Source organism: Orbicella franksi, chromosome 15 (genome assembly GCF_964199315.1).
Source record: "Orbicella franksi chromosome 15, jaOrbFran1.1, whole genome shotgun sequence".
Taxonomy (NCBI): Eukaryota; Metazoa; Cnidaria; class Anthozoa; order Scleractinia; family Merulinidae; genus Orbicella; species Orbicella franksi.
Window position 1 is genome coordinate 1,425,201 of NC_138159.1, and position 18,255 is coordinate 1,443,455.

Genomic DNA, 18,255 nt, shown 5'->3' on the forward strand with positions numbered 1-18,255 from the left:
TGTCAATTGAATATTTTGATACCTTAAAATTGTACTAAACATGAGCAAAAGCCGTTAATAGAAGCGATGCACTTTCATTTTGCTTGTGAATGTGTAAACATTCTCAAATTCTTGTCAAAGTTAAATAGCCTTATACGTGAATGATGAGCTTATATACTGAAAGAAATAGGAGATAGTCAAATATTGGTCTTCTGGGCTTTCCAGGGTGACACTGTCATGTAGTAAATAAGCTTAATCAAGTATTATCATTTTAAGATGTCGATGGTAAGATTCAAAGTCTGCTAACTGCTAGCCTTCATGATCATCTGTTCTTATGATTATATCCGGCTGTCCCCACGAGCGCATAAGTTCCTTTTATGCTTATGCTTATGTTGCTATGGAAGACTGGCTTTAGTTAATCAGGTGATGAGGTGGACTGATCATGCAGTGCATAAAATTATTGCATCACCTCATGTAATAGTATGGTGATGGTTGGCTGTGATTGGTGAAAAATGTTCCCTCAGGCGTGGGTTTTTACACTGTTCTCCTGTTGCCATGTTTCCTGACCTGGGTATGCATAAAAAATTATTTCTGGAGTCTCAATTCCACTATTCCCTTTTGACATTGTTAATGTAAAAAGCTATTTGTTTAACAGAATCTTTGCTAGTGTTGTTGTTTATATCTTTTTGTCTTGTCTAGTGGCACACGACTTTTGAAGAACTTGTGAAACTTAGCAACTGGGGAAATTTTAGTTGCTCATTAGGTGTATTGGTGTAATATAGATTTTTTTCAGTGACACAATAAAAAATAACCATTCACAGCTATATTTGTAAGAAAGGTTTTCCTGCAAAAGCATTTAGAACATGCAACAATTAGTATACTTAGAGGTAATATACAGTAGATAGTTGTATTTTTCTGTTACTTGATCAAAGTTCACAGTATTTCAGCTCTTTTTCATGCCATTTTCACCAGATTGGTACCGATCCAAAGGAAGCTCGATATTGGCTGCGTCAGTTTCAGCAGCATGAATCTGCACCTGACCAACCTTTTGCTGTGGTACAGGTGGACTCAAGAATATTGGAAGACAAACTTATGGTCAGTTGAATAAAAAAACCACAGTGTAACCTTGCCTTACAGCCACCTTATTACTACTGCCGCTTTATTCTGGCCTGAACAAAAGCTGAATCAGTCATTTTCTTTTAATTTTTGGAACCTCTTTAATATGGCCACCCTGTTCATATGGCCAGATTTTTGTGGCCCGTTGGTGACTGGAGTGACAGGGTTCCACTGTATCATTCAATAGTTTTTATGAGCTGAGGACGTAACATCATGTATTTTGGTCTGAAATTGTTGTCATTTTCTTTAATTCAGTAAGTTTGCTCTCTTACAGTTAGAAAAGCTTGCCTCATGTCTGGCATTCCTTCATCGCAACGGTATGCCTGTGATCATAGTACATGGTTTTGACAATGATTGTGATCATGAAATCAGAGATCCCAGGCAGAGAAGGGCCAAACTGATTGAAGATAACATAGAAATTGTCGATCTGTTGGAGAAACATGGTGGCATGGCGAGACCGTTTATGAGTTCTGGTCATGTCATATCAGCCCTGGAACAGGACAACCTGAGGTAGGTTACATGACTGATTACAAATCGTCTAACATCGTTGAGGCCATAAAAGCGAATAGGCTAGGGTAACTGTAAAACAGCTTTATCTAAAGTAGCCAGTTGTTGGTGGATGTCACAATTTACTTTAGGATCTCAACTGGCTACTGTGCCATGCTATTCCTCTGATTCTTTCAAATTAGAAAAATAAAAATAATTTAAACTGCCCACTCTAACAATATTTCTGCCCGCTGCAAATTCCAAAACTTTGTGGCAATACTGCAAACACTCTGTCAAGTGTTCCAGACAGGCTTGAATTAGCCAGGATTTGAAAAGTGGGTGTCCAAAATGTGCTATGGGGCCTGCTCAAATGAGCAATTAATAAGGCAACTTATGAAAAATAAAACAATTTTCTTTAAGAGGTGGCCATTTACAGGACGCCTGGACGCCTATCTGGCTAAAAGCCTGATCCCAGAATCCACATGAAACATCTGTTATCCATTGGCAACACTTTCAGGGTCAAAAGAACTATAATTTTAAATTATGACACACAGATTATTTCTTTGCTAAATATACTTTCATAATATATTATTTCTCCCTTTTGATAATTCACCAAGTTCATGTTTTTCCCTTTTTCCCTTTCAGTAGTGCATTTCTTGGAAGAATTGTCAAAGTGGATGTTAAACCATTGCAGTGGTGTCTTAGGTAAATATCTTGAGCTATTTAAAAAATAATTTTATTGAAAGTTAAGATAAATTCTGGTTTCGAGTGTAGTTGCCCAGACAGGCCTATGCTTACTTATATCTCCAAATGCTTAGAAGCATGAAACAGCTAGGAGTATTCCTGAAAACGGTGCTAGTCCATCGCAGGTTACTGCTGCAGCATTAAATTTTGTGGTACCCATTTCTACCCCTGCGTGGAGAGAGGCACTGTAAGAGTGAAGTGTCTTGTCCAAGAACACAACCCAATTATCTGGCCAAAGTTAAAAGCCATAAGGTTTGAGTTGGAATGCAGTGTCCTAACCATGAGGGTAATACACTTCTGGCAGTAATTTCATTCACTTAATACTTGCTTTTAAAATACTCCCAGATCCGGACACATCCCTGTTTTGACAGCAGTAGGAGAATGTCCGTCAGGCCAAGTGCTGTGTGTAGACTCAAATCATGCTGCTATCAGGATAGCACAAATCCTTCAGCCAAGGAAAGTCATGTTTCTCAATACCTGTGGAGGACTTGCTGATAAACAAGGAAATGTGAGTGTTCTATATTTAACAAATAGATTCCATGTTGCCCTGCATCTGTTCAGTAATAGATCACAGATGATTTCAAAATGTGGTAAGAACAAAAAGTGGCACACAAGGTGTTAGGCGAGTGTGTCACTGATGTTCTTACCACATTTTGATGTCATCTGGGATCTATAACTGAACAGACGCACAGCAACATCGAATCTGTTTGTTTGATATATAATCAAGAAACAAAAAAGTTGTTAATGACGTCATCTATGCATCTGTCCTCCGGTAGATCACAAGTAAGAACCAATCAAAATGCGAGAATAATTTGACATATAATTTATATGATTTTTTTTGGAAGTTCTGATTGAAATCACCCTCCTGATGTGGAAATTTTGTTTAATAGGTGATAGGCAATGTGAATGTTGCTGATGATCTGGAATGTTTACTACAACAGCCTTGGCACACTGATACCGCAAGGAAACAGGTATTTTTAGATGTGACAACAAGGAACAATGTATGAAACTCAGAATGTCAAGTGATCATTTTATCACTTTCTGTGTCTATTTTTGCCAGGCAATTTCAATTGCAAAGTTGCTCAATACTTTACCTGAGTACTCATCTGCTGTTATCACAAGTGCAGACTCCTTGATACCTGAATTGTTCACACATAATGGTAAGTCTTAGAAGTTGACCATCTGCTAGGCATACTTAAATTATACAGTTGTGTTGAATGGGGTTCCAACTACAGACTTGGCACTCTAGGTTCTTTAGTTCATCTTCCTTGTCAAAAACCACATCTGCAATTTCCTGATCAATTTCAAACGTCTGGAATTCCTTGTTCTGCCCCATGCCCTTGGAATTCCAATTGTAAGTACCCCCATGCCAGTTCAAAGAACTCCCCTTGCCCTGGGAATTCCAAAAAGACGCTGGTGGTATATGTGTGAATATTTTTCTTGTTATATATGTTTGTCCTCGCCATTGTCATCATTGTTGTTATCAGTGTTGTTGTCATCATTCTCATTAGTCTTGGGGGAAATGCTCAGAACTTAATTCCAATGCTGTGATTTTTCATTCTTAGGTTCTGGAACAATGTTTCTCAGACCAGAAGCAATTCATAGACATCATTCATTGGACACTGTTGATATTGACAGACTGCAAGACCTTCTAATTAAGTAAGTCAACTGAAGTGCTTCACAGTACCTGAAAATATTACCCCATTCACATTCATTCTACTTTTCTGGATCATTATTATAACTGTGTCTCTAGAGTGAAAGATTTTGGTCTTAATTCCAGGTCATTTGATAAGCCTCTAAATGCTGAGTACTTTTCCACACTGAAGGATCGTCTTCACACTTTGTATGTCACTGAAAGGTTAGTTTGTTGTCATAAACGTATATGAACAACTTAAACCTTAAATGATACCTAAATAAATTCTCTGTACTGTCTCATGATGATTGGGAGAATTTCATTGCTTGTTATGAATCCATCTCATCAGGTTCCACTATACCAAACCTCTGTTCTATTTTGAGTTATTCTTGGCTGGCCTAATGGATCTAGTGGTCTGGCTTTGAACCCTGGCTATGGTGCTTGCATTTTGTTTTTGTGCAAGACACTACTTTTCTACTCACAGGGATATAAATGGAAAGTGGAGGATTGAATGTGGGAGTAGAAATATTCCTAGACCTTCTGACAACTGAAACCAGAGATACATGTCGTTTTAATGGGCCACTAGACTTGTGTGCATACTTAACTTACAAGTGGGCAACAGGACCCAATATGAGTTTATGGAGGTGTAGTTTTGCACTGAGATTTCTACTAACCATTAGCCTGCTTTTCTCTTAGTTACAGTGCGGCTGCTGTGATTACCAATGAAGGTGGTGTGGACGATGTCCCATATCTGGATAAATTTACAGTTGGAAGAAAAAGTCAGGTAATAATTCATCATTGTTGAATGAAAAAAACAATGGTCAAATCAGTCTAAGAGGTTCATTTTTTTGAAGAGGTGATTTTCATGACAACTTAAACATTTGATCCCAAACTGCAGAAAATACTTGCATAAAAACAGCCCACACCAAAGGAAAATTATGACATTGTTTTGAAAATGATATTTAATGTGGCTGCGTTAACAACACTTAAAATGTTCAAATTTTGAAGTCTAGAAACTCAGTGCAGAAGAGGAGTTTCAAAGGTAGGTAGGTTTTGTTGCAGGACTCAGTCTCATCTTGAAGTGATTGCTACACAAGTCTTATATGTTATTTTACCTCAGTTAAAATGATTTTATCATCATAAGTGAGGGTATGCCGTCATGATGTTTGTTTTACTTTTCTTACTTACAGGGTCTTGGTACAAGTGATAATTTGTGGAAGAAAATTAAACAGGATTTTAACAGTCTATTTTGGAGATCCAGAGGAACAAATCGTATTAACCCCTGGTAAGATTTCAATCTCTTTATTTTGGAGTAAAATCAAACAGCTGCAAACAACGAAAAAAAAAGTTTGAGAAGGGGAGATACCCTAAAGAAAATGACTGTCTAACGTACAGTATTTGAGGGAACCTTTAGTGGAAAGTTTTTTTCTTTATCTGTTATTAATAATAGGTTTTTTTTTCTGTCAGGTATTTCATTAGATGTGACGGTAGCTGCACAAATGGAAACTGGACTGTTTTTTGGTAATATTCCTTTTAAACGATATAAATGAACATATGAAAGGTGAATTGATCAACATGACACGAGCGTGGGACAAGAAAAAATCTGAGTCTCTGATAGGAATTGAACCCATGACCTCCTGAACACTGGCGGTGCTCTATCCACTGAGCTACATTGATCAATTCACCTTTCACATTTCATTACTGAGCTTAAAATTCACCATCTTTATTCAGTTATCATAAATGAATATAGTTTGTCAGGACATAATGATAATATAAAGTTACCAGTTGACTCTTCATTTCAAACATTAACTTTATTAGTAAGAATTTGTCAGTTACCAAACCCAAACACTGATCATTGTTTGTTTCAGGTATGGAGTAAGTGATCATGTTTTGACGCACAAACTTGTCCAGTATGCCTCTCAGATACCGCCATCCTTTGATCCTATTGCTCCTCGTAAGTATACCAGTTTTACTTGAATTTCTGTAGCAGAGAAATGTTTTTGTCCAGCCTAATAAGAGTGTCGTTAATTACCAAAGCCTGCACCAACCTCCTAAAGATAAAATTCTGACTGTAGAAAAAACATGTTAGAATTTAAGTTATTGGATACTTAATTCTTTGACTTTTTTCTTGCGCTTGATAAAATAAATGAAATTTGTTTCTTTTCCATTACCTGAAGCAACAAAAAAGGCATAATACAGTAAGTTTCATTCATTTGTTTCCTTTTATTATTTCAGATGATGAATCCAAGAGTAAGCGAGTCCTTTCCACAAATGCGTATCACAAGTTTTTGTGATACAAGTTGGCAACAAAGTTATAAAATTATTATGAATTACATATAAGAAGCGATTTCTCTAAACATTTAACTGTAAAAAATTGCGATAAAATAATTTGATTGCCTCGTCTATGAGATGCTTTGCATAAAGGAACGGAATCCAAGCTTGAACACGCAAACTGACTCCATCCATGCAAAACTCTTTGTATAACTTTAAACATTTTAACACATCCATTGAACTATTGTTTTACTGACTATTTATACATTTTTTATCAACTATCATTTTGACTTGATAATGATGTTAGCTCAATGTCGAAACGTCGTCGTTTTTAAACAAAATTTTTAACTTTCTCAATATGCTTAGAAATATTTTATCGCAATTTTTTATAGTTAAATGAATTACATACAAAGACCAACTTGTTCTTGCCATTTAATTCTGAGTAATAAATTAGCAATAATATGAAACCCCAGTTCAATGAACTTCGAAAGCCTTGTGGTGCTGGCTATTTCTAAACATGTTGACCGCACTAAAGGTTTAATGTTATAAGTGACAAGCATATGAAGATTTCTGTTTATAAAAAAAGACTCCAAGCCTTAGCAGGGTCAAGTATCATATGTTCTATCATAACAGCAATAACTTATTACTCAATTGGGTGCACCAGTTTTTTTTTTGTATGGGTAACAACTGCATTTTTGTACTAACTTATTTTTCCACAACTTCAGTTCTTTATAAGGCAAGTAGTTCCTATGTTTTTACTTTGGAGGATACAGGTTAAAAAATGTTTCAGTAGGAAAAATTTATTTAGATCACAAGAGAATCTAGGCCTTGGTTACTTCGACTTTTGTTTCTTAAATAGCAAACGTTTTAGCTTTCAATTTCAACCCCCTGTTCATGTAGTCTTGATGCATGGAAATTGGCAAATCCTTTCATAGAATCTTTTAAGTCCAGAACAAATATCCATTGAGTGTGAACTTAAACAGTACTTGTAAATAGTGCTTCATGTCATCCTGTGTGTCTGTGCATTCATATGTGTAGCCGAAAAAAATAAAGGTGACTGAAATTTAAAAAAAAAAAAAAAACAATTGAAAAACAGTTGTGTAAAGTTTGAACTGTCCATTGACCTTTGAGTTGCCTTTTGCTTCTGTGTCAAAACGAGTCTTTGTGTGAAAACATTCATATGGAAATGTGTTTTGCCTACATGTTCATTTTCATATGAAAGGTTTTACACGAAGACTCATTTTGAAACAGATGCACAAGGTAACTTGGAAATGGCCTATTGGAAGTTTGTTCCAATCCAGTAAATCAGGGGAGCCAGATTGCTCACCGGTGTGGCACTGAACTGGTTTCTGTAGCGTGAAGGAAATAAGGAGCATTGATATTTCCTCGCAAGGGATCCTAGATCACAGCAGGTCACCCCTCAACATTTTGTCAGGCAATTCCTAGATCAGGAACATTTAACACCTTATAAACTCTTGCCCTCAAAACAAGAGATTGACCTCACTCAATCAGTAGCCCAGAGCTACTCACCATTATGATGGCATAGAACATTCCTAATGGAGAATGTTACTGTTCTGGAGCGAGCAGGTCTGTGAGAGCAAAAAAAGCTCACAACACATTTAAATAAACTTGGAATTTAATCTTTCTACTTTTATAAGGTATCATCAAGGTCTATCAATTTCTAGATCATGGTAGTAAGATTTCAGCAATTCAAGTTCTCCATCAGTGCTCAATGCAAACTCAATCAAGATACAAAACTGTACAATGCCAACAATTTTTTTACAATCTTCTTGCATGCTGTTAATTTGTAAAATGCATGAAGTTAAATGAGTAAGTTATGAATGTCTTTCATCACCTCTGACATATGCTGCCAAGTTATTGGCAGGTCTCTTGACAACACAATATGAAGTCTCTTCAATTCCATCAAAGCTAATTTTGTTCTGATAATAAGCGTTGTATCCATATATATTTGTTCCATTAGTCTGGAACATTTCTACCCTTGCACTGGCTTAATCTTTCCCAGTACAGCTGCTCTTCTGTCGGTGTTCTGAAAGAGGGCCCTTATAAGGCCTCTCACTTCTTGAGCTGTGAATTCATGGGCCAAGGGACCCTGAGGAGAGTGAAAATCATGTTTAAATATCAAATTATGATTTTTTGGATCACAACATATCCCTAAATAAAGATGGAGTTTATTTGAGTTGGCAAGTACCTTTCCATCTGCCCATCGATCCACGATGTCTTGTAAACTTGCTTGTAAAATTGCAATCAACTCCTTATAGCGAATCCAGTGTGGTACAACTGTGCATATATCCTGAATTGCAAACACAGTGTTTAGCTGTAATAAGGCTAGATTACATGTACTTAAAGGATGATGACAGCTTTCAGCAATTACAGTTGTGCTAAACCATCACTAATGGGCACCTCCCATAAACAAACACTGTACCTGGACCCTAGGCCATGGACTCTTAGACGTGATGTCCCATGTATTTAATGAGCATTTCTCCTAAACTGACCTCTGATCCAGAGGCAGTCTTTGCTTATGGAAGGTCCCTCCCTACTTTTAAATGTTTTGAGATTTCAAGGAATTTCATAGGCAGTTAGGATTTCATAGGAACTCATACCCAAGTATTTTCAGCTGAATCTGAATCTGCTTCCTGGGTGCTTTGGAATACTTCAGAGCCACGCTGTACAAGTATGGAGAGTAATGAATGGAGCTGATGAGCCTCCTCAGCTGAGATGTCCTACAGAGTAAAATAAAAAAAGGATTGTCACTGACAGTCCTTTCCATAGCCTGCGAACGCAGACGTATTTCCGGCTGTCACTTGGTTCCGCCGAAAAATAACGTCGTTATTTTTCGGTGGAACCAAGTGACAGCCGGAAATACGTCTGCGTTCGCAGGCTATCCTTTCCAATGAGTAATGTACACAATACATATGGCAGCTGAACAATACACAAGGGAAAGAATGCTACATGTAACTGGCAGGAAGTAGACCAGTGAGTCGTTCCTAATACAATGGTAAAGTTGAGTTACAACTTCTGTGAACAACAACAGTTAGTAAGTTGTCAGAGTGAAGACCAAATTAAACCCAGGCAGGCTTCTAGCCAGATGGGTGTCCAGGCATCCTGTAGATGACCACTTTCTAAAGAAAATTGTTTTATTTTTCATATGTTGCCTTATAAATTGCCCATTTGAGTGGGGCTAGGCCCTAGGGCACATTTTGGATGGCCACTTTTCAAATTCTGGCTAAAAGCCTTAACCCAGGACTATCTGATTTGAAGCCCCATACTACTACCCTTTTGCCTTGCTGCTTCTTCCGAAACTGATTGGTTTGTCCATGCATTGGTGTTTAATCAAGTATTACTGGGTGGTTAAACTTATTATAAAGCAAATTTGTTTCAGATTGCATGTATTAACACTTTACCATTTTTTTATGCCCTTGTCTCACCTCAAGTTGGAGGACTTCCCATGCTATACTTTGTAAGACATCATCAAACAAAGCTCCCAAGGACTGACAGTAGATATCAACTGGTAGAATACCATTCCATATTCTGCCTAGATTGCTTAGAAGATGGAGGATCTAAACATGGGAGCAAACACATAGCTGTTAGAAAGAGCTGATACAAGAAACAAGAAATGAAGATTAAGCTCTTTGCTGAGTCTTAGGGATTAGTAATGGTGCATGCAAGAAAGAAGGAAGGATTGGTTTTGTGTTAATTTCAGAGAGCTGAATTAGATTAAATGGATGCCAACAGAGAAATATCACTTGGCTATTGGAAATTCTGAAAGAGCATAACTTGGATGAAGTTGTTAGATAAATCAATCTAGCATTTAGAAAAAATAGTAGGATGCCTATTATACCTGTGCAAGTCAGTTGCAACTAGAGATCTGTTCAAATCAATATTGCCTTAGAAGATAGACAGAGAATAGAGCATTGACCAAGTCTACTTAATGGGTGACTGAAAGCAAAACTTGGAATTTCATCTGGAACATGAATGTAGAAGCTGCTTGGAAAAGTCAAGAGTTCTCCCCACCTGTTTCATTGTTCTTTCCACCTGCAATCCCTTTTCATCTTCATGTGCATTAGCAAACCCTTTTGTGGCCTTGAGTATCTCCAGAAGATTTGATTTTTGTTTTCTCTGTAGAAGGAACAGGTAAGTTATGTTGGTACTTGTGTTTATCTGACAATCACTAGTGACATGAGCTAAAATGTTTCAAACACTCGGGGAAATTAAATAGCTGATACTGACCAGTTGTTCCAGGAAACACTTTTCACCCATTTGTCTGATGGTTGGAACCAGGTCCACAAAAGAAGCAACACTCTGATTAAGTGGCTCTGGTAGTTTGGGTCTGAACTGATGGCCCAAGGTGAGAAGGTGATGTGCAATATACATACAGTTGTTATGGTGTAGCGCTGACAATTGAGGTAAAGTTCTCTGTAAGATAGTGAAACAAAGGATGATAGGTTAAGTCGTAGGGATTTGAGGAACCACTTGCAACTGCAGCAACCCTTGCTTCTGCAGCCGAAGTGACTTGGACTACTTATACTCCCTAAATCTGTGATGCACTGGCTAGTATCCAGTTTGCGAGTAACCACACTCCTGTGTCAGCTACATTTTATTTTGAGGCCAGGAGGAGACCTTTTTACTCACCAAGTGCTGTTGATGATATGTGGGTACAACATTACAGTACAACTCAAACATGTTACGAACACTGTAGAATAGCTGAATAGCACTGGCAAGATACAAAAAAATCAATGAAAAAACAAACGTTAGAAGGAGTAAACAGATTAAGTTTAAAGGCAGTGAAAAGAAAATTCATTGAACTTTTTTGTTGATATTGCTGAAATTGACAAACATACCACTGTGGAGTTGACTGTGTTGCTTCAATAAGAGTTTCATAAGCGAGATTCATTAATTTTTCCGTGCTCTCACTAATGCGGCAGGTTGGGAGGCAAAATGTGAACTTGCTGACGGTGTTGGCTGGGTCTCCATGTAATGGTTCATGCTGGAAAATAGTGAGCCAAAGGGAAAAAATTATTCATTTGATTAATGATTTGTGTGTTTCATTGTGTAATGCAAGCTACATGTGCTTAACTGTCATTATCTCTTTTCCTTTCATTAAGACAAAAACAATTGAAATAGCCATTTTAGAATGTTTCCTTGGGAATATCTTGTATATTGCCTGATTTCAAGCTGAAAAGGACTAGGTACGAGTCCGTAAATTATGGGATAAGCAACTATTGATCCACATAGTCAGAAAGAGCACACCGAGATTCACAAAATCCCCAAGTTTGGTGTTAAACAGTCTAGTTTTGACTGAGATACAGCCATTTAAAAACGTCAAAATTAACAAAGAAATGTTTGGTCGTCCGGATGGCCATACATTTCTTTGTAAATTTTGACATTTTCAAATGGGTGTATCTTGCTTACTATGGGGTCTATTTACACCAAACTTGGGGATTTTGTAAAGCTTGGTCTGCACTTTATGACTATGTGGATCAATAGTTGCTAATCCCATAATTTACAGACTCATACCTAGTCCTTTTCAGCTTGAAATCAGGCAATGTTGATCAGTGACACAAGAACTGGTTCATATTTACCTTAACTCCTTTCTTGTTTTCTGATAATGCTTTCTGTATATCTCCCAGACTTAGAAGAACTGCTCTGTCTTTGCTGCTGTCCACCAATACTGTGTTGTGTATGTCATCTTTCATCAAATCACGGGCAGTTACAAGAAGATCTTGACACTAACAAAGTACATGAAACGACTCAGAGACTGGACAGCTAGCTGAATCTTAATAAGTGTTTCTTCTAGATGTACTAGTTATCACTTGTGCCAAACTTTAGATCAGAAAATTGAACATTAATTTCTGTTTAACCAAGTGCTGTTCAAGAAGGAGGATTTAGGAAGGAGTACAAGGCTTTTAAAATAAAAGCAGCAAGTGAACTGTAATAATGAAGTACCTTTTTGTTTCCAAAGTGAATACCAACATCTTTTACGTATGAGGTCAGATCATTTGTTCCTTCAGAGATTAAACCTACGTATTCACAGCATGAAATGGACACCATTTAATAGATAACATAACAGATACATCAGAGTACTCCAGTTTATATTATGCAATTATGCATGCATTTAGCTCGACTCATGGTTGTCTTCATACTGCTGGAGGGTACACAACATTTTAGCACAGGACGAAAGGGTTATAAGGGTTGTATGAATATTTATAAGGGTATAAGGGGTATATTAAGGAGTATAAGGGTTTAAGGGTATAAGGGTATAAGGGTATAAGGGTTTAAGGGGTATAGGTTTTAAGGGTATTAGGGTATAAGAAAGGTGAAGGCCATTTTTTCCAGTAATGTCTAAATTGGAATAATTTAGTTACAATCTTGTCCAATCTTAGGTTGCTTCCTGCCAAGTAAAGCCACACAATTTCAAACCACATACCGATCGACACGAGCTTTGTCTCAAACTCTTCAGTGGCTTTTATAACATCTTGATACTTTTCCAACTGAAAACAAAGTAGAAGTAAATAATGCACTCATGGAAACATCTTTGATGAATGGAGCATGGTTACAATTTACTGTACTGAACGCTATTACATTTGTCTCTACAAGCACAACATTTAATACTAAATAACAAGGTTATTGAGCTGCCATCAGTCATGAAAAAAGTTTGTAAGTCACATCTGCACATCTGTGTAAATTGAAATTGACTTCCAAGCCCTGGGGGTACTCCCTGACATGGGCTATATAGGTATGTGCGGCCCCAAAGGGTTTCATTTTTCAGCTGTTTTGGTCGTAAATAGGGTATCAATTTTAGCTTATTTTGGCCATTTTGGTCATAAATAGGGTATGGGTTTTTGCACTCTAGCCTTGATATGCATATGTTTTTAAGAAGCCACTTTTTCATCATTATCGAAAAGAAAATCAACAAATGCCCTTCACAGATTATGTTTACGGCAATTTAACATTGGTCTGAACTGTATGGAACTAATTGTAATACAGGTCTCAAACAGGGTTTTGATTTAAGGGTCAGGCCATAAATAGGGTTTCAAATTTTTGGTCACGCCATAAATAGGGTAGGGAATGTCGCAGAGTTTGGTCATAAATAGGGTAAGGGTTTTGGGAAGAGGGCTGCACACCCCTACCCAATGTTTCTGGGAGTACCTCCCTGGGACTTCTCAGGATGGATTGGTGAGTATACCTGAGCACTTGTGTTTGGAACAGATCTTTTGAGACATTCTGTGATTATATTTTCAGAAAGATCAGGCCACACAAATTCACCTGCAACATGTTGTAATAGCACAGAGTTAACAGGCAATGTTTCCAGATAGGGCAAGCAATTAACAGAGCTAGTGTTGACAAAATTGATGAGTATGTGTTTTCATAAGCATATCCCAAGCAGGAAAATAATTATTGTGTCACTCAATAGCATGCTGGTTCATCAAACACATGAGGGTCACTGAAGTATGTTATAGTATTTAGATGTTGAGAGACTAAATCCACGGAAAAGAAAGGCTTTTCGGAACCAAGTGGCTCAAAAGGCTAGCACTTAATTTGGGGTTTCTGTAGAGATGGACACAGCAAGAAGTATTCTGCTCCCTCTTGAAGCCACGCTAAGCCATCTCAGGTTATACACCCCCAGTACTTTGTCCATCCCAGACATTTGCCGACATTACTTTAAATTCTCAACTTAGTGGGGAGAGAGCATGGGACCATATGGGAACAATTGTTTTGGTATAACGTACCCAGTTTAGCAAAAAGTGCTGCAGTGGACACATTAGCTTCATTAGTTTTCCCATCTTGTTCTTTCTTTGTGCCATCAAAAAAGTTTTTCAACACAACAAGGATCTCTGAGGACTTTGTATACAGTAGGCCTGAAATTGAAAAGCAGTGTCACCACATGCACATAATGTTCTGGTTCACTGCATTCAAGTAACAATCCACAAATGTAAGATTCTTGCAATGCTCCTCAAAATTATTGTAAAAACCCATAAGGATTTTGAGGTTCTTGCAATGAAACTGCTTGGTAAGATCCTCCAGGATCTTTGTTATGATCATCGCCAATATCTTTGTAAGATCCAGGTCTCCATTTTTTAATGGATCGTTATCTTTTAGGACTCTTTGACAGGTGCCACAAGATTCTTCACTGGAGATGCTAAAATACATAATTTACTGAATAGAACAAAGAGATCAAGTTCATCTGTACCAGGATCAATTATCTTTTTTCCACTCTCCTTTGAAAATGATACTTTGACTTCCTGTTTTCCTTGAGTAACTTGAGGTTTCAGACTTTAAAAAGGAAAAAATGATTCAATATTAAACAAGGTTTTCTGCATTCAAATTTTTTAATGTTGTAATCTCTTTTGTAAAATCACACAGTACAGTATAATTATATGAAGGAGATCTTTCACTAAATTACATCAAGTATTCTTGTTACCTGGGAAACAGAATAATGGGCCGGAAGATAAACTGAACCAGTTTCTTTCCTTTGGAAGATAAAACAGAAGATTGTATGAGTTAAGTTTAAAATGATTACAACTACATCAAACTTTTGTAACTAAAAGGTAACTAGTCTAAGAGTGGAAAATCAACTGTTGCGGCTATTTCATGTTTTCTTTGTGTCTTTTTTTTCATTCTGTATGTTAATGTATTTTCTCACATTCTGCATGTTTTTTTTTCTTGCTTCATATGTAAATTTCTTTGCGTATGTATTTGTGTTATCCCTTCATGTTCATTTAGAGTTAGTTTATCGTCTGTTACACTTGTACCTTTTTGGTTTCCTGAACCCTGTTTCCAGCATTTGGTAAGCCATTTAGTCTATCATCTGTTTTGTATTTTCCTTCTAGTTTTCTACCATCTTCAGTTAGTTATTTTGTAGTAATTCGTTTTATGTTTATCTTTAGGAATTTACCTTCCTCCTACAGAAAGTTAATAAATTTGCTGAACTAACTAATTGGAGTTCGCTCTAAGTTACATCTGAAGTCGGCCCTCTGCCTCTTCATCAGCAATAACTAGTCTATCATTGAATAGATAAAGGCCACAAGATTACAAAGCTTCTATGATTTTACCAAAAATTCTCAATCTTTTCTCCAAGATACCAAGTGCCTGTAACATAAAAGAAAAAAATAATAGTGAAACATCCTACAAAACTTAGAGGGAAGACAGAAGGCTAGTTGCTTCAGGAACAAGTTAAAACTCAAGGAATTAATTCTCTTCCTGGCTTACATGCAGCCCCAGTATTTTTGTCACACTGATCAGCATTTTGGTGGTTCCCTTTCACACTCCTGGTTAGATTCAGAGAGCCAGAGTGAGAGTAAAGAGTCACCCTCAAGAACAAAACACAATGACAATGACTCTTCTTGATCCAAAGTGGACCACATTCACCATTACCTTAACTTTGGATCATTTCCTATATGCGTGTATACCTTGACATGGCAATTATCAAAAGAAAGATTCCTAAATCAAACTCACTTCCATTGCTTGTAGGATATTGCTCATTGAACATCCACCTGCAAAAAAAAAAAAATCTCTTTGTTACTAACGACAAATATCTCATTCTCAATATACATATTGTATTAAAAATCATAGTCAAGAAGACAGGTGGGGAGAAGAAAGAAAATCATGAACTTATAATTTTATTATTAATTTTATCTTCAGGTCTTGAAAATGAATTTCAAGCCTGTGATACTGACAAGAGTCATTTTTTGTAGTCAGCATTTTGTGTAACAATAGGCCATTTCCAAGTTACCTTGTGCCTCTGTTTCAAAATGGCTCCTCACGCAAAACCTTTCATATGAAATTAGTATGATTTGCATAAAAATGAACCTGTACGTGGAACAAATTGTCATATGAATGGTTCTTCTCAGAGACTCAATTTAACACAGTGGCAAAAGGCAACTTGGAAATGGCCTATTGATCCAACCTGTACTTAGCTTGAGTTGTGTGTTGAGATGTCCTTGTCTGTTGTCCAGCGATACAGTAGTGGGTGTGGTCCAGGCAATACTCTTGGCCCACACTCTTTCTAGAGTTGCAATTAACTGAGCTTTTTGCCTTCTCCATTCCTCCTACAAAAAAAATGCATGCAAAACAAATTGAGCAAAGTTACAAGAAATAACACAATTGCAAAGATTGTCACGAGTGTCTTTTACCCTAAGAGCTACAAATATCCGTCCCTCTTGGCCAGCCTTGGGCAAATCAGAGAGAAGTTCTTTCTGGAAAAAAGAAATAAAAAATTGGTACTGCAGACATTTCTGTTAATTAACATATCAGTAACCTCCTCCCCACCAGATCACTTTGCTTGCCAACCTAGTCTTCACTAGCGTGTGACTTAATTAATATAACAAAACTCTTACCACGACTTGAACAAGTTTTGCAGCATTGTAGTATGCTGCTTTGTTCAGTTCTCCTGGAAAGGCATCCAGTGCTTCATGTATCTAAAAACAGAAAATCAAACAGATGGAGTAGCAGGTCTCATCAGAGTTTTAAGTATCATAATAAAAATTAAACTTTGAATCAGAGCTCCAAAAAAGTGCCATCCAGTTGTCCAGGACAAGTAGATTCTCCTTCTGGGCAAGTAACTTTTCACTCTCACTTGCCCAATGGGCAAGGAATCAGGCAAGTCGTCTGCAAACTAAGTCATTAAAAGAGCAAACTAAGCCTTGCCCAGGACAAACAAAATTCAAGAGCTACTTGTCCCAAGGGCAAGCTGGAATTCAAGTTTTTTTTTCAAATCCTGATTATATAAAATAAATGAAGTTTACTTTCATTATCATCATCATCATCATCATCATTGTCGTGGTTGTCGTCGTCTTCATCCTTGTCCTCATAATCATTGTCATTATCGATATCATTATTATTATTATTATCATATGTCCTTGTTGTGCAATGGGATGCATAAGTCCTCAAAGTCTACTTTTGTTACCTTATAAAGTCTTTTGAGGAGTTCTGCGATTGCTTCAGTCTCCTTCAACTGTTTTACAAGGTCGCCATGTTCACGAGCAGCAGCTTCAAGAGGGGCTTCAACAGAGTTCTTTGAAAAAAAAATATATTGACCACATTACTAGTACTTACTTGGGGTGTGCACAAAGAGACAGGGGAGAAATCATAGTCTTGAGTGTAGTGTAAATGAATATAAAAAGTTGGAACTCACTTTCAATTTATCAGAGACATTTTGAATTTCAGCAAGAAGATTATTGACATTCCAGTTCATTTCAAAGGTTGAGTTACTGAAATCTAAGAATTCATCAAAGGTGTATTCCTTGTAAATTGCTTGAAGGACCTCTGCCTGTAAGAAGGGAAAATACATTTGCATACCATAAAAATAGTTGAATTTAGCTTTTAAAATCGGAAAGGGAGAGGGGGAATACTAAAATAACTAGAAAAAAAAATCAATCATTCTTTCAAAAACAAAATAAACAAACAAATAACTAACTAAATAAATAAATAAACTGTAATCACCAGTAGCCTATAAGAACTTAGATATGAACAATTTTTTTAAAATACTTATTTTCTTTCAATTTACACTGAACTTTACAATGAAAGTTACAACTGCACGTCATATGCTAAACCGGTAGGCATATATTAAATTGAGCTAAAATGCAATTATAAATTTAATCCTCCTTGAAAAACGGAGGTAATTTCTAATGAAGGACCAAATACATACTAAAGAAAATACAAAAAAAAAACAAAAACAAATCGTTATTAAAAGATATATGAGCTGCTTTCTGAGATAGAATTTAAATGAACAGTTTTGATAGGGTCAACTGACGAGCCGGCGAGATAGGGAAAATGTAACTAGCCTTCACTTCTTCAGATTTCTGTAATGTCTTCTTCACACATGAATTTATGTCTTCTTTTTCTAAACGACCAGATTTCAGGAGTACATCGGTGACCAAACTCGTACTGGGCTTACGAGTTGTAGAAACGTTGTCCTTTTCCTGATTTTCCGCCATCTTGAGCTTCGCGCCAACAAAATTTCAATGGTTAGCTGCTTCATGTAAGACTAACGTAAAACTTCCGAGGAG

At 36.8% G+C, this 18,255-nt stretch overlaps 2 protein-coding genes across 4 annotated transcripts in view; one reads left to right on the forward strand and one right to left on the reverse strand.

The window, feature by feature from the left end:
• The window catches only part of LOC145469153 (N-acetylglutamate synthase, mitochondrial-like), a 7,873-nt gene extending 563 nt beyond the window's left edge, over positions 1 to 7,310 (forward strand). The window contains exons 2-14 of one of the 2 annotated variants that reach the window (XM_081452850.1): positions 952 to 1,074; positions 1,370 to 1,605; positions 2,230 to 2,286; positions 2,671 to 2,833; positions 3,216 to 3,296; positions 3,386 to 3,485; positions 3,891 to 3,984; positions 4,106 to 4,183; positions 4,655 to 4,742; positions 5,149 to 5,243; positions 5,426 to 5,479; positions 5,827 to 5,912; positions 6,194 to 7,310. In XM_081452850.1, coding sequence (XP_081308976.1) covers positions 952 to 1,074; positions 1,370 to 1,605; positions 2,230 to 2,286; positions 2,671 to 2,833; positions 3,216 to 3,296; positions 3,386 to 3,485; positions 3,891 to 3,984; positions 4,106 to 4,183; positions 4,655 to 4,742; positions 5,149 to 5,243; positions 5,426 to 5,479; positions 5,827 to 5,912; positions 6,194 to 6,252 — 1,314 coding nt within the window. In that variant the 3' untranslated portion in view covers positions 6,253 to 7,310. Of the gene's footprint in view, positions 1 to 951; positions 1,075 to 1,369; positions 1,606 to 2,226; positions 2,287 to 2,670; positions 2,834 to 3,215; positions 3,297 to 3,385; positions 3,486 to 3,890; positions 3,985 to 4,105; positions 4,184 to 4,654; positions 4,743 to 5,148; positions 5,244 to 5,425; positions 5,480 to 5,826; positions 5,913 to 6,193 lie in introns of both variants that reach the window. The other variant, XM_081452849.1, reaches the window with a different exon arrangement.
• A 188-nt stretch (positions 7,311 to 7,498) lies between these two features.
• On the reverse strand, positions 7,499 to 18,254 carry LOC145469150 (centromere/kinetochore protein zw10 homolog). Of its 2 annotated transcripts, none has more exons than XM_081452846.1 (23): positions 18,031 to 18,254; positions 17,382 to 17,516; positions 17,154 to 17,261; positions 16,585 to 16,665; positions 16,381 to 16,443; positions 16,161 to 16,296; positions 15,704 to 15,741; positions 15,301 to 15,337; positions 14,670 to 14,718; positions 14,439 to 14,521; positions 13,978 to 14,106; positions 13,434 to 13,513; positions 12,675 to 12,738; positions 12,194 to 12,267; positions 11,830 to 11,976; positions 11,089 to 11,234; positions 10,880 to 10,961; positions 10,478 to 10,663; positions 10,262 to 10,366; positions 9,676 to 9,807; positions 8,851 to 8,970; positions 8,439 to 8,540; positions 7,499 to 8,339 (listed from the first exon to the last, which is right to left on the reverse strand). In XM_081452846.1, exons 1-23 carry the CDS (start codon positions 18,181 to 18,183, stop codon positions 8,223 to 8,225), a joined length of 2,367 nt encoding a protein of 788 aa, XP_081308972.1. In that variant the 5' UTR covers positions 18,184 to 18,254; the 3' UTR covers positions 7,499 to 8,222. The 2 variants fall into 2 exon arrangements, with proteins under 2 accessions (XP_081308972.1, XP_081308971.1); XM_081452845.1 differs by having other exon boundaries at positions 16,155 to 16,296.
• Position 18,255: the final 1 nt, after the last annotated feature.